This window comes from Nelumbo lutea, chromosome 7 (assembly GCF_056320005.1).
Source record: "Nelumbo lutea isolate HS-2025 chromosome 7, American lotus-T2T, whole genome shotgun sequence".
Classification (NCBI taxonomy): Eukaryota; Viridiplantae; Streptophyta; class Magnoliopsida; order Proteales; family Nelumbonaceae; genus Nelumbo; species Nelumbo lutea.
The window spans coordinates 33,359,237-33,373,119 of record NC_142690.1 but is presented as its reverse complement, the minus strand read 5'-3'; the positions used below and the strand labels follow the sequence as shown (position 1 = coordinate 33,373,119).

General features: G+C 39.0%; 1 protein-coding gene across 3 annotated transcripts in view; it reads right to left on the bottom strand.

Annotated features, from left to right (window-relative positions):
* LOC148846024 (alpha/beta-Hydrolases superfamily protein) overlaps positions 1-13,883 on the bottom strand; it is a 77,161-nt gene that overhangs the window by 22,133 nt on the left and 41,145 nt on the right. For 2 of the 3 annotated variants that reach the window (XM_088955650.1, XM_088955649.1), the window contains exon 12: positions 894-1,046. The exons of the other annotated variant lie outside the window; for it this stretch is intronic. In XM_088955650.1, the coding sequence (XP_088811776.1) occupies positions 894-1,046 (153 nt within the window). The remainder of the gene's footprint in view (positions 1-893; positions 1,047-13,883) is intronic. 3 annotated transcript variants of the gene reach the window in all.

Here is a 13,883-nt window from a genome sequence, read left to right as displayed (position 1 = left end):
GAGACAAAGCCCCTTAAGCCTACATGCCTAACTTCTTCCCTAAGAAAGTAAACCCTAGACTTTGGCATGTAGCAACAGGCATGAACACTAAGATCACGACACATGGTGAGGTTAGAAGAGTAGTGACAAGGAAAGCTTGCACAGGCCAGTATTTGGTCCCCTACTCTAAATGCCCTCTTTGCCAAAGCAACCTGGGATCTGCCACCCCAACCAAGGAACCCAACACTCCTTCCACATACAGTCTTCATTACCAAGTCTGGCATCTGGATCCCAATCTTCAAAGCTCACAGGCCATTTCATACTCATCGACTTACAGACTAATTTATGCCTTGACTTTTGTCTCCAACAAACTTCCTCCCTGAACTAAAGATCATCATATGTTGTTTCTTCTCAATAAAAATCTTCCGTTACTAAAGATCCTTTTGTGCTTGTTCATAGTTCATGCCATAATTATATATTTATATATATATATATGTATATATATATATATATATATGTATATGTTTCTTGAGTAGCTAAAAAACTAGACACAACACCATAATATTCAATCTCATATTTAGTTTCTTCTCAATCTCCACTCTTAGAGCAGTTTGTTTCAATTATACAGTTTACGTTTTTTTCCCCTGTTGTGGAATATCAACTGAACTAGATAACATTCCTCTCAAGATTAGTTCTTAAGCAGGTTAAAACCTGGTTCTGAAATGAAACATAAAATCTTATTATGGATACCCATTGAAATTCATCACTGGAGCCAAAAATCATGGTGAAAGCTCAAGTTTCAATCATCTCCTTATGAGTTTCTTCTATCCAAATGAACTTAATTTTCTATGCAGCATCCAAAGGTTATCCTGTTGGCTTCAAGAATTGGATTATTACAAAAGAAAAAAATGTACCACTGCGAGTTCCACCACTTTATGACTTGAATGCTTGCGGAAATCATCAACTCCATCATAGCCTAACCAGTTGTCTCTCTGACCCCAACATACAGTTGTGTGTACTTTCCAATTCTCATTGGATAGTATCATCCGCATTTCTTTGGTGTAGGTCTACAAGTAACCAAACTTAATATTATAACACAATAACAACCTCTTTGATTTTTAGTGTGCAGATATGGTAGTCAATTTTCTTGCAAATAAATAATATAGAACATTCATTGAGAGAAGCTATTATGTTGTACCTATCAATATATTCAAATAGCATAGGTTGGAATCATGTCATTGAACACAAATCTATAAAGCATGGAAACAATAAAGTAGCTGAATAACTGGCCATTAGCTTTGATAACCAATTATATAGAACCAAACAGCTATAGCACCAAATTAATGCAGAATGGTTATGACCCAAGGATGTAACTGTGATAGTAAGGGCAGGTTAACAAAGACTTTGGGATGATTTTAGAACTAAAGGTAAGAATTGATGGTCATATTCTGGACCAAATTGCTAAGAATTACATATTCTCATTGCAATCACAGAAATTCAAAAACTTAAGTGTGGGACTAGAATTTTATAGTGAAATTTGTGAATATTTTTAGCACGATAAACTAAATGAAGCAGTTTAATTCAAATTTTGTGAATATTTTTATAATGAAATTTGGATAGTTTGTTCTACAATGCTTGGACAATTGGCACACTTCACTAAATAGACTCTCAATTGACACTCTTGACAAAATAGTCAAGAGATACAACATGGAGAACTCCAAGAAAGGAAATGTTCCTTTCAGGCACGGAGTCACTCTCTCCAAGGGAATGTCTTCCAAAACTCCCGAGGAGATTGAGAGCATGAAGGACGTTCCCTATGCCTCAGCCGTAGGGAGCATCATATATGCCATGTTGTGCGCTCATCCTGACATTTCTCAGGCAGTGAGTGTGGTAAGCAGATTCTAGGCCAACCCAGGGCAGGAGCACTGGACTGCTGTGAAAAATATACTTAAGTACCTTCGAAGGACAAAAGAGTTTTGTCTGATATTCGATGGTAACTCACTACAAATCCAGGGGTATACTGATGCCGACTTCCAATCAGATCTAGATGATAGAAAGTCTACATCCGGGTATGTTTTCACGATAGGATCGTGTGCTATTTGCTGGAAAAGCAGCAAACAAGGGTCCACGGCAAATTCCACAACCGAAGCCGAATACATTGCCGCAAGTAAAGCTACCACAGAATTCGTATGGATGAAGAAGTTCATTCATGAATTGGGAGTAGTTCCATCCAGCACATCACCCATTCCATTGTTGTGTGACAACAATGGAGCTATCGCTCAAGCTAAGGAGCCACGAGCCCACTCATAGTCGAAGCACATCGAGAGGAAGTACCATGTACTACGGAAGATAGTTGGAAGAGGGGATGTCCTGATTCAAAAGGTAGCATCAACGGAAAATGTAGCAGACCCATTGACTAAGCCACTGACACAGAAAGTGTTGGAGAAACACGTGGAAAGTATGGAACTCCGACTTATACCAGATTGGACCTAAGTGCAAGTGGGAGTTGTTAGACAGTGTATGCCCTTAGCTCCAATCAAAATGATGTACCTTATGACATTTAATGTAAATGAATAAAGTACATATTTGATTCATGTTATTATGGTGTGTTTCTGCGTAGTACCCTTAAACTGAACACATATGATACTCGTGTTAGTTTAGAATCTTCATAGCCATTGGATAGATCTAGGGAGATTTATCCTGCCAAGGCTGACACTGATGTGCCGCCAAGTTGGTTGGGGTGGCTTGTCTCAGCTGCCAGGGTGAGACCTGAGGTACATGAAGTGTGGGTTTTCTTGAAACCCTGAACCGGACCAAAATTCCAGTATTGCCCTAGACTTTGGAGATTGATGGGCAAAACTGGAATGTTACACCTGACCCCTAGACCCGATTATGATACTGCACTAGGTGTCAGATCGGGATGTCTTATGCCAATTAGTGAGATCCTTAGAGGGGGTCAAAACCTGGGTATGTTGGGACAGTCCGAGAATTCATCTGAGTGGGTGATCATAGTGATAGGATCAGCCCCTTTGTCGGACAAAGGTAATGATTGGAGATGCACTCTCTCTGATGGAAATCAAAGCTACCGGCAGCCGATTTCAATCGTTGAAATTTGTTTTTGTAAAATATATTTATATAAAGATATACATATATTATGGTTTCAAAATGTTGGCAAAAGGTTTTAATTGTCGGGATCCATGTGAGTAGAGAGTGCAGCACTGTTCCTTGCAGCCGAGGGAGAGGCCCTCTCTTGTTGGACAGCGTTTGATCATTAAGGGTCGAGAGGTTAAGTGTAAGACCATTGAGGGTAATACCCGATGGGCTAATCTTGCATCTGCCCATAGTCCTTGGTTTTTTATAAGGTGGCTTGATCCAAGGGCCACTTAGTGTAAGTGTTGGACCCAATAAGAGCCCATGGTGATGGGCTCAGGGGTTCACTGTCTTTTACAGTGAACCCATGTGGCTGATGTGTAGATCAATGTTTGGGTTCCACACCATACAAGGATACCCAACTGGGCAGCAGTTTGGAGGTTGAATGAGCACATGGACTTAATGGGCCTAAAGCCCAAATCAAACTGGTTTAATTTGATTAATTAAAGAGGGGCAGTTCTGGGATTTAGACCACCAGATAGGATAGGGAGTTATCCCTATCCACTCAGAGAGTCCAAATCCAAACAAATAATGATTTGGATTAGGAAACTCCTAATAAGATTAGGAGGGCTGATCTTTATCTGCAGATAAGATAAGGGTTTATCCTTATCTCTTAAAGAGAATCCAGATCCAAATACAGATTTGGATTAGGAAACTCCTAATGGGATTAGGAGGAGCTCTCTTTAAGGCTATAAATAGAGGAGGAGGGTGAACCTTACTTCACCCAAGATAATTACAGATTCAAGAGAGAAGACAGCTCTAGTAAGACTAATGCCATCTTCTGCTCTTGCCTCCCTCTATTGCTGCCACCATTGCTAGTTCAATCTCCACTAGTAGGAGCGATCAAGAAACGTTCTTGATATCAGTTTTTGGTGAAAAACTGATCTGAAGTCGTGCTCACTCCCCCTCCATCAAATTCTTGCTGAAGAGTTCGGTTCTTGCTGAAGAACCACCTGTTGATTCTGCTCCACCCTACGCCGTGTCATATTCAGTGGGAGCAGTCTTTGGCGTTTTCCTTGGGCATGAACACCTTCGTTGGGAGTTACTGCTACTCTGTATCAGGTATATCCCTATCCTATCTTTTGGTTTCAGATCTGGTCCGGTTTAGGTTCAAGATTGATAGTTGAAAATGCAGTTTTCTAAAACAGGGAATATGATTCCCACATGGGAGAGAGATAAATTTTTGAAATTTCACCCTACCTACCTGCAGGGTTCGGCTATCCATATGATGGATCTCTCATCCTTTCAGAATATCCCCTTTTCCATGAATAATTGAAAGAGAATAGTCTTGCCCAGAACCAAGATGGTATGTTAAAAAATAGGAAGAATTATTGGTCATGTGTTCGGAGGCCCCTAAGTAAATGACTCATGAGCCATAGGAATGAGATTGAATAGTGCTAAAGGCAGAAGATATACCAATCTTGGCAAAAGAGGAGGAAACAATAGTGGATTGTTTCAATCGAGTCATAGCTCAATTGATGATGTCTACCTCTTCGATTGTGAACTCAAGGAAGCTGTTAGCCAAAGTAATGGTCTGTCCAACACAACAAGCACTAGGTGTTGTATATTTTTGCACTCCATCAACCATATTCAAACTTGCTACATGCCCATAAGCTCCTCGGCCTTTATTTGACTTTTTATCCTTTCTTAGAGCTGCTGCTTTGACAGAGCAATGCAAAATCCAGCAGGTATCTTTGGTATATTTCTCTCCTTCACAATGAGAGCACTTCAAATTTTTCTATATCCCCCATTCCCTCATTTTTGAGTGCTTGAAGCAAGGGCTAAATGTCCACTGGTTGTGTAGGGACTTCATTTCCTTCCACCAAATTTCCTCATTTCTAGTCAAATAGAATACATGCTGAAAAGTTGGAAGTTTATCTCTCCTCAAATCTAAGATCTAATACTATCATAGGAAGAGTTAAGTCTGGAAAAAAAAAACAAAAAAAAAAATTATCAATAACTGAAACTTTTCATTAAAAAGAAATAAAAAAAAGGTACATTAAGTTGAGTACATTAAATGAACTATGAGAAATAATCCCTCTTATCTCTCCCCAAACACAATTACTCTCAAAAATCTTCAATTACAGCTGAGCCCAAAAGAGTTAAGTTCTAATCACCCACTATACTCTCACCTCCAGATTCTATGTTAACCACTTATCTTTTTTCCTTTTCATTATTATACAACCAATTATTTGGTTCTTCATTTTGAAACCAGTTCACCACCAGTTTTGAGGCTCCCTCAATTATCAGCTTCTCAATATTGATAGAGATTACTCTTACTCCTTCCACCACTGCCAATATCTCAGCCCATAAAGAATCTCCTTCCCCAATTGGTCCCAAGTATAAAGCTACCACTTTTGCAGATTCATCTCTGAAAACTCCTATTCCAGAAGTACCTGGGTTACCCAAACAACTCCCGTCAAAATTTAATTTGATAAAACTCTCCTAAGGGGTCCAACTCCCATCGGCCACCACTTTCCAATTGAGCATGATATCATCTACTAAAAATGAAGAAAAAAATCCCTGATCTTCACCCAATGATCTAGCTTGATCATGATATTGTCTATAATATCAGTTTGCTTCTTACTTTCTCTGAAAAATTATGAGATTCCTTTCCTCCCATAATACCCAGCACTTAACAACTCATGTGCATCTCCATAGCATCCTACCCTCTTATTTGGTAAACTGATAAAGGTAGAAGCAACTAGTCCTTGCACATTAGCCGGGGGAATCAACCTGCACCCAAACAAGGAAGAACCAAACCCAAATGCAAGAAGAAAAAGGGAAGGAAATTAATAAGTGAAGCCAAGTTTCACTGTTGGCTTTGCATAACACACCATCGTGAGAGGCATAGATTGGGTCTCTTTCTTTGAAGCAAGTCACAGGTATTGATTTTCTCCAAAAAAGCTTCCCAACAGAAAGCCCCAATTCTAGGACGAATAGGTTGGCACTAGTCCTCTTTGACCTGAAAAGGACATGCAACAGGATGGGGTCAGAGTAAGGCCTTAAAGAAGGAAGAAACAATGAAGGAGCCAGAAGTGGAGAAAGTCCAAATCCTATGATCAACACTCAATGGGTCCACAAAAAACCCAGAAATAATATAGATAAGGTCAACCACCCTATTCAAATCGTTTTCCCCAACCTCCCTTCTAAATCCCAAATCCTAGTCCAGCCATAAAGGCAAGCTAGAATGGATACAAAAAGAAGGAACATGCTGGACTTTGAAGTGAAAAAGGACATAAAGTGAAGGAAATTGGTCTTTCAAAGGGGAGTTCCCTACCCAAGTGTGTTCACAAAATTTGATAAAACTCCCCATTGCATTCCTCATGCCTGATAACTGGAAGGAAGGAAAGCAATATTGCATTGATATCTTTCCAAGGAGAATCCCAAGAGGCCCTAACCAACTTTCAAGAATCCCATCCATTTACTGAGAACCCATGAATACTCTTCACCACCTTCACCCACAACTTTTCTTTTTCAATAGGAAGCCTCCATAACCACTTTCCCATTAAGGCCATATTCCTGCTCCCAATATTCCCAATTCCAAAACAATCCCAAAGCTTTGCTTTTGCTGACCTATTCCCAATCAATAAATAATGAACAAGAATATTTACAATGGCAGATCTGACTAAAGTAATCCTTCCACCTAAAGAAATGTAATTCTTCTTGCTAGCAAATCTCTTAGCAAATTCTTCCACCACCGGGTCCCAAAAGCTTTCACTCCTAGGTTATGAACTAGGGGGAATCCTAGATATTTAAGTGGCCACTGTAATACTTCACACCCCAACACAGTTGTAAACTCCTCCAACTCCCTCTCCATCAAATTAACCCTTACAAAGCAACTCTTATCAAACTTTACCTTAAGATTTGACACTCATTCAAAGAGTTGAATTGCTAATTTCAGATTTCTAATCCAATTCAATTTGTCCCTTTCGCAAAAGATCATGGTGTCATCCACAAACTGGAAGTGAGTGACTCACACCTTCTCCCAACCTATTCTCCATCCTCTCACCAGATTCCTTGAATCAGCCCTACAGATTACTCTACTAAAAGCTTCAGCAATGAGTGTAAACAGAAATGGTAACAAGGGGTCCCATTGCCTAATCCCTCTGAAGGCCTAAAAGAAGTCCACCACTCATCCATTGACTAAAATAGATTAATGACAAGTCACTAAGCACCCAGACACCCAATTATGCCATCTCTCCCCAAACTCACAGCTGTTCAAAACCTCCAACAAGGACCAAACCACTAAATCATATGCCTTCTCCAAATCTAATTTGCAAACTATCCCTTTCTTTCCCTCCCTTCTCATTTCTTCCACACATTGATTGGCAATTGGAATCTGATCAATTATCTGTCTATTCTGCACAAATGCACTAAAACAATCCCTTTTTTGCCCTCCTCTATAAATCTAATGACGTTGAATCTCCTCCAAAACACCAAGGTCCCACCCATAATCCTCTAATGTCAAATAGTTCTTCCCAAAACTCATTTCTCTCCCTTTATCCATTCGGTCCATCAACATTAGTTAAGATCCACTCAAAACATCTTCCAACAATCTAAACATAATAGACAAAGTGACTTACCCATTAGTTCTCAATTCTTTCCAAGGTATCATTTCTCCAAATAGTCACTAAACCCCTAGAAGCACCCTAAGGACAGCAAGCCCAACTAATTTCTGTAGCCCTCCACACACTTTTGGCCTACCTAACATCAAGTTCTACTAACTCGGATTCTTGCAAAATCACAATGCCTAGTTTCTCCTTCCTCAAAACATCCTTAATTAAGTCTCTTTTCTTAACATTACCCAAACCCCTCAAATTCCAACTTACAATTTTCATTCCAATTACTTCTTTGTGGCCCTCAAAAAGGTGAATCCTTTACTTTCCTCCCCTTCTTCTCCCCCTTCTCTCACTAAACTCCTAGTCACCCCCCCCACATCTCTTCCCAATCGTTCAACCTCATTGAGCTTTCTTTTCCTAATTGCGCCTTTTTCCCACACCTTCCTCCTATAAACCTCCATCTTCTAGAGTTGTCCTACTTTCAGCCCGTTTTATCCACCAACTCGGCTAACAGATTTTTGAAGTCTTCCATCCTCCTTAAACTCTCTCTCTCTCTCTCCCTACTAACGCATTCAATTGCATGAATATTCTTAAATCATTTTCCTATTTGCTCCTCTTCTTTAGACGTTTGAATCTCATCTTCCCCTTCCAATTATTTGTTTTTCAGATCATCAAACATTACTTCAATTATCTCACAAATCCTTTCCCCCGGCTCCTTGTCCTCCTGATGATTCTCTTCCCTTCTTTGCTTCTATCTTCCTTCTTCTCCCCACCCCTATCCTCACAAGCTCTCAGCTTTGAAACTAGAGGGAGACCATGTTAGAATTATATTATGAAAATTTGGAGGAAAACCTTTGAGGTGTATTTAAGGATACTGACTTTAGAATGTTATTTTCCCCACTCAGGTGATTGAGTTTGTAGTTGGGTTGTAGGAAAATTCGTTCCCAAGATACAATAGAGCCTTAGATGAGAAACTGCAACCAACAAATTTGAACAAAAAATAGCTTTTAGTTTTATTAATGCCAATCATATTAGGATGAGAAACTGCAACCAACAAAGCTGAACAACAAATACCTTTTAACTCCATTAATGCCAATCATATTAGTACCAACTATAAGCATGTCATCAACATAAAGACACACAATCACACCATAGATTTCAATAAATTTTGATAAATGCATCTATCAACACTATTGTGATTAAAACCAAAAGCCAAAATGTTAGAATCAAATTTCTCATGCCATTGTTTAGGTATTTATTTCAAACCATACAAAGATAACTAATTTACAAACTTCTTCATTTCTAGAAAGGACAAATCCCTCTTATTGTTCCATAAAAACTTCATTTAAATCATCACTTAAGAAAGTTGTTTTAACATCCATTTGATGAACAAACAAAAAATAAATGGATGGTAGTGCTAAGAGAGTTTTAATGAAAGTGATTCTAGCCACTAGTGCAAAAGTGTCAAAATCATCAATACCCTCCTTTTGACTGAACCCTTTGGCTACCAATCTAGCTTTAAATGTTTGTACAAATCTATCAATGTTATATTTCCTTCTAAATACCCATTTACACTTGATTGGTCTTAATTCTAAAGGCAAATCTATTAATACCCATGTGTTATTAAAAATTAGTGAATCCACCTCGTCATTTATACCTTCCTTTCAAAAGGAAAAATCTCTAGAGGTTATCGCCTCATTATATGTTTTAGGATCACTTTCAAAATTTAATATGATTGGTATCTTGCTTAACACCTTTTCTCTATCAACCACTACTAAGAATACTATTGATTGGGTAGATAAAGTCAGAACCTAAGTGTTTCTCTTTTCTTTATCTCTGACTTCTTCTGGGTTCTATTGTTGGAGTTATAGAAATTTCATTTTCTTTCTCAATTTCAATGTTGGTGACCAGCATCTCGAGTCTCTATCATTTTCTGTGAATTCAGAACATATTTATTTTCAAAGAATTCAACATCTCGAGTCTCAATAATTATATTAATTCCAAATTAAGAAGCCTATAGGCCTTATTATGTTCTGCATATCTAACGTAATTTTCTTTGCTCTAAATCCCAATTTAGTTCTTTTAGGATCTAAAATTCAATAATATGCTAACACCCCCATACATTTAAATATACTAGATTGGGTTTTCTTCCTTTTCATAATTCATATGGACATTTATTATTTACTAAAGAAACAAATCTATTATGTAAATGACAAACAATAAGGAGTGCTTCCCCCCACAGGTTCAATAGTGCATTAACATTCATTAACATGCAATTAATCACTTCTATAAGTGTTTTATTTTCCCTTTCAGCTAGGTCATTCTATTAAGGGGTATAAGGTTTCTTGGCCATTTTCTATTTTACATAGATTTCACGTTTATCATCAATTTCATTGGTACAAGTAATCAAACCAAATTTATTCGTGTTTCTTAAGGATTTAAAATTCAAGTATGCTAACCCACTATGCAATAAAGAAAAAGAATCAACAATATAGGCAAAATTTTTATTTCAATTAATACTTAATTTGAGCATCCCATTAAAGCCATATCCCTATCCAATAAACATCCCATTCTTGGATAGAATCAACTTGTCGAGTTCAAAGACTACATTGAATCGCTTCTTGCAAACAAGATTCACTGAGACCAAATTCTTTCTTACATCCGAAACATAAAGGACATTCAAGAGAGCCAATGTCTTTGCAAATATAAAGTTCAATTCCACGTTGCCTTTTCCAGCAACCTTAACACAAGTTTGGTTTCCTATTTACACCTCCTGGCCATTAGTTACTTCCTCGTATGTTTTGAACAGGAACTTGTTCTTGATGACATGGATTGTGGCACCTAAATCAAACCACTATCCAAAAGACGATTCTGCCATGTTTACTGCAATGACCATGGCCACTCGTTGGTCTTCTACCATATTTACAGACTTGTTTCCACCCTTCCGATGTCAACAGATTCGAGCATAATGTCCCTTGTTTCCACAAACATAACAAGATCCCTTCTTGTTGTTACTCTTGTTGAAGTTCTCGTCTTTCATCACTTGTAACACAGGGATAGATTTCTTCAATCCAGATTCCACAAAATTAACCTTCGAGTTCAGCATGCTAGCCAAGGTACTTTTCAATTTTCTTAATTTTAATTTTTTACATTTTTATTTGAATGAATAAAAAAAAATGAACCAAATGGTCAATATCCAATCCATGACCCATTCACCAATACAGTTCTTGTAGAGAACACTGATGTGGGCCCCACTGCAGTGGTCCCCACTGTGTTCATAGGACAGCAATGTAGTTATTTGTTTCAGTTATAGTAGTGTCAGTTTGAGTCAGTTTGTCAATTCAGTTGTTATTTATTTCAGTTTTTATTTACTTTATTTATTATGTAAGTACCAAGGGTAGATGTGTCCTTTCCATTATGTACTAAACATAACCTATAAATATTAAGAGAGTGGTGGCAGCAGATCTGTTAGAATCTGTCCCTCCTTTCAACAACTTGTGTTCTCTTACTTCTCTTCTATTCTCTCTCCTTTCTCTCACCTTCTCTTCGGTTTTGCAAACCTAAAACCTTTTAGGATTCACGACTGATTACAGTCTTGATCTTCTACTTGGTATCAGAGCCTATCTAGGGCTTCTCATGTGTCTCTAGTCCAACCGACCACATGAGGACTAGCTAGGGCTGGAAGCTTTGAAGAAGTTTTTCGGTGGCTGAATCTTGGAGATTACCAGGAGAGGTTCGCAGCAGTTGAAGACTTGTCGCGGCTTGCAGAGAGTTGGTAATCAGGAAGAGGCAGCAAAGGTTAGGCTTCAGGTAACCCTAGAAGACAGTAAACCAAAGACAGGTAATCAGTAAGTTTTTTTTTTACTGATTTCATATATTGCAACCAGCCGAGATAGGTTGGACCTATCTAGAAAGAGGGGCCGAACTGTGTTCAAGTTTGTTCAAGGGTTTGGCTTGCCGAACTGTGGTTAAGTTTGTTTCTAGGGTTTGACTGTTGAGCCGAACCCTCCTCTTCAAATGTGACTAGTTTTTAGGGTTTCATATTTCCCTATGACAAGTCCCACTTGTGCGGACTGCTTGGAGAGTGCAGCTGAGCACTTACTTCAAACCTACAGTTGAAACCCTATTTTTGCTCTCACAGCAGTGGGCCCCACAGTAGTGATTTCAGAAAATAGCATCTCAGATTGATAGGCTGCTTGGTAATGTGCATGCCGATTGATTTCAGATCAGATTTGAGTTGAGTTCTTGCATATACTATGATAGGCGATTGATTTCAGATCAGATTTGGGTTGGTTTCAGATCGGATCAGATTAGATCAGATTCGTGTTGGTTTCGGATCAGATTTCAGACTTACTTGCTTGACTCTGTTTTTTGGTATAATTGCTTTAACAGTTTGTAGCCACTGAATCTTGATCAAAGATGGAGTTTAAGGGTCAGGGAGAAAGTAGTTTTGGAAACCACAGTTATGGTAATGTGAAAGAACCTTCCAAGGAGGACCCAACATACACCAAGTGGGTTCAAGAGAACTATTTAGTGATGGCATGGCTATGTAATTCTATGCAGCCACATATCAGCCGAAATTACTTGTGGGCAAAGACAGCCAAAGAGATATGGGATGTTGTGAAAGAAACCTATTCCCAACCCATTAATGTTGCCAGAGCCTATGAAATGAAGTGTGAGGTGAACAACCTTAAACAAGGAGAGAAGCCAGTTTCTGTCCACTTCTCTACCTTGAAATCCTTGTGGCATGAGATTGACCATCTGGAGACCCTTGAGTGGGAGAGTCCCAAAAATGCACAGACTCACAGAAAGCAAGTCGAGACGAATAGGGTATTTGAGTTTCTGGCTGGTTTGAATTCAGAATATGACATTGTGCGACAACAGATATTTACAAGAGATAGTGTGACCCTTTCTGAAGCATACTCCCTGGTGCATAGTGAAGAGACCAGGAGGAAAGTTATGATGCAGCCTCAGCCCTCTTTCCCAGCCTTGACAGCTATTAAACCCAAGCGAAGGGGTGACTCAAAAAGGGACCGGAGAAGGAAGATAAACAGGGTCTGGTATGTGAACATTGCAAGAAACCCAAGCACACAAAAGATACTTGTTGGAAGCTACATCCTCACTTGGTCCCAGCAAAACTAAGAAATAAGAAGGGTAATGCTCATATGGCAGTGAACACTGATTCAACATCCTCATCAGGTACACCCCTGGAGACTTTAGCTGCTGTTCGGGCTGCCCTCATACAGTTGGAAAAGGAAGTTGGGAGTTCAGATCAGCCGTCTCAGTCACCATCAGCTCCTACCATATATGCATTTGCACATTCAGGTACTTGAGCCTCAGCTTACCATGCTTCATCTCCAGGTAATACTGATTACTACTGGGTAATAGATTCAGGTGCATCTAACCATATGACTAGCTTGCCATCTTTGTTCACTTCTTATCACTTGTCCTCTGGCCGAGATAGAGTATCCATTGCTGATGGCTCTCTTGTTCCCATTTCAGGCAAGGGGGACATCAAGCTATCGAATACTATCTCTTTATCTTCTGTCTTGCATGTTCCTAAGCTTGATACTAACCTGCTTTCAGTTAGTAGTATTACCAAACACATAAACTGTTCAGTAACCTTTTTTCCTGACCGATGTGTTTTTCAGGATTTGGAGACGAGGAAGGTGATTGGGACTGGCCGTGAGACGAACGGGATCTATCTGCTTGGAGAGAGTTCTCGTCGGGAGGAGTCAGTGGATAAGAAGTCTTTTGTTTCTCAGTTTGTGAGTTCGGTTATGCTTTGGCATAACCAATTAGGTCATTTTTATTTTAAGTATTTGAAGAGTCTGTTTCCTGCTTTATTTGAGTCTGTTGAGTTATCAAAGTTGAGGTGTGAGAGTTGTGAGTTTGCCAAACAATGTAGAACCTCTTATTCTTTAAGTAATAAAAGGAGTAATTCCTCTTTTGATATTGTGCATACTGATGTTTGGGGGCCATATAATATCTCTTCTATGGGTGGGCACAGATATTTTCTACTGTTTGTTGATGACCATACCCGGTTTTCTTGGGTCTATCTTATGCGTTCTCGGGATGAGGTTCCTGCTCTGACCCAAAACTTCCATCAGATGGTTCTCACTCAGTTTGGGACCAAAATCAAAGTCCTTAGATCTAATAATGCAAAGGAATACTTTGCTTAGCCATTAACCT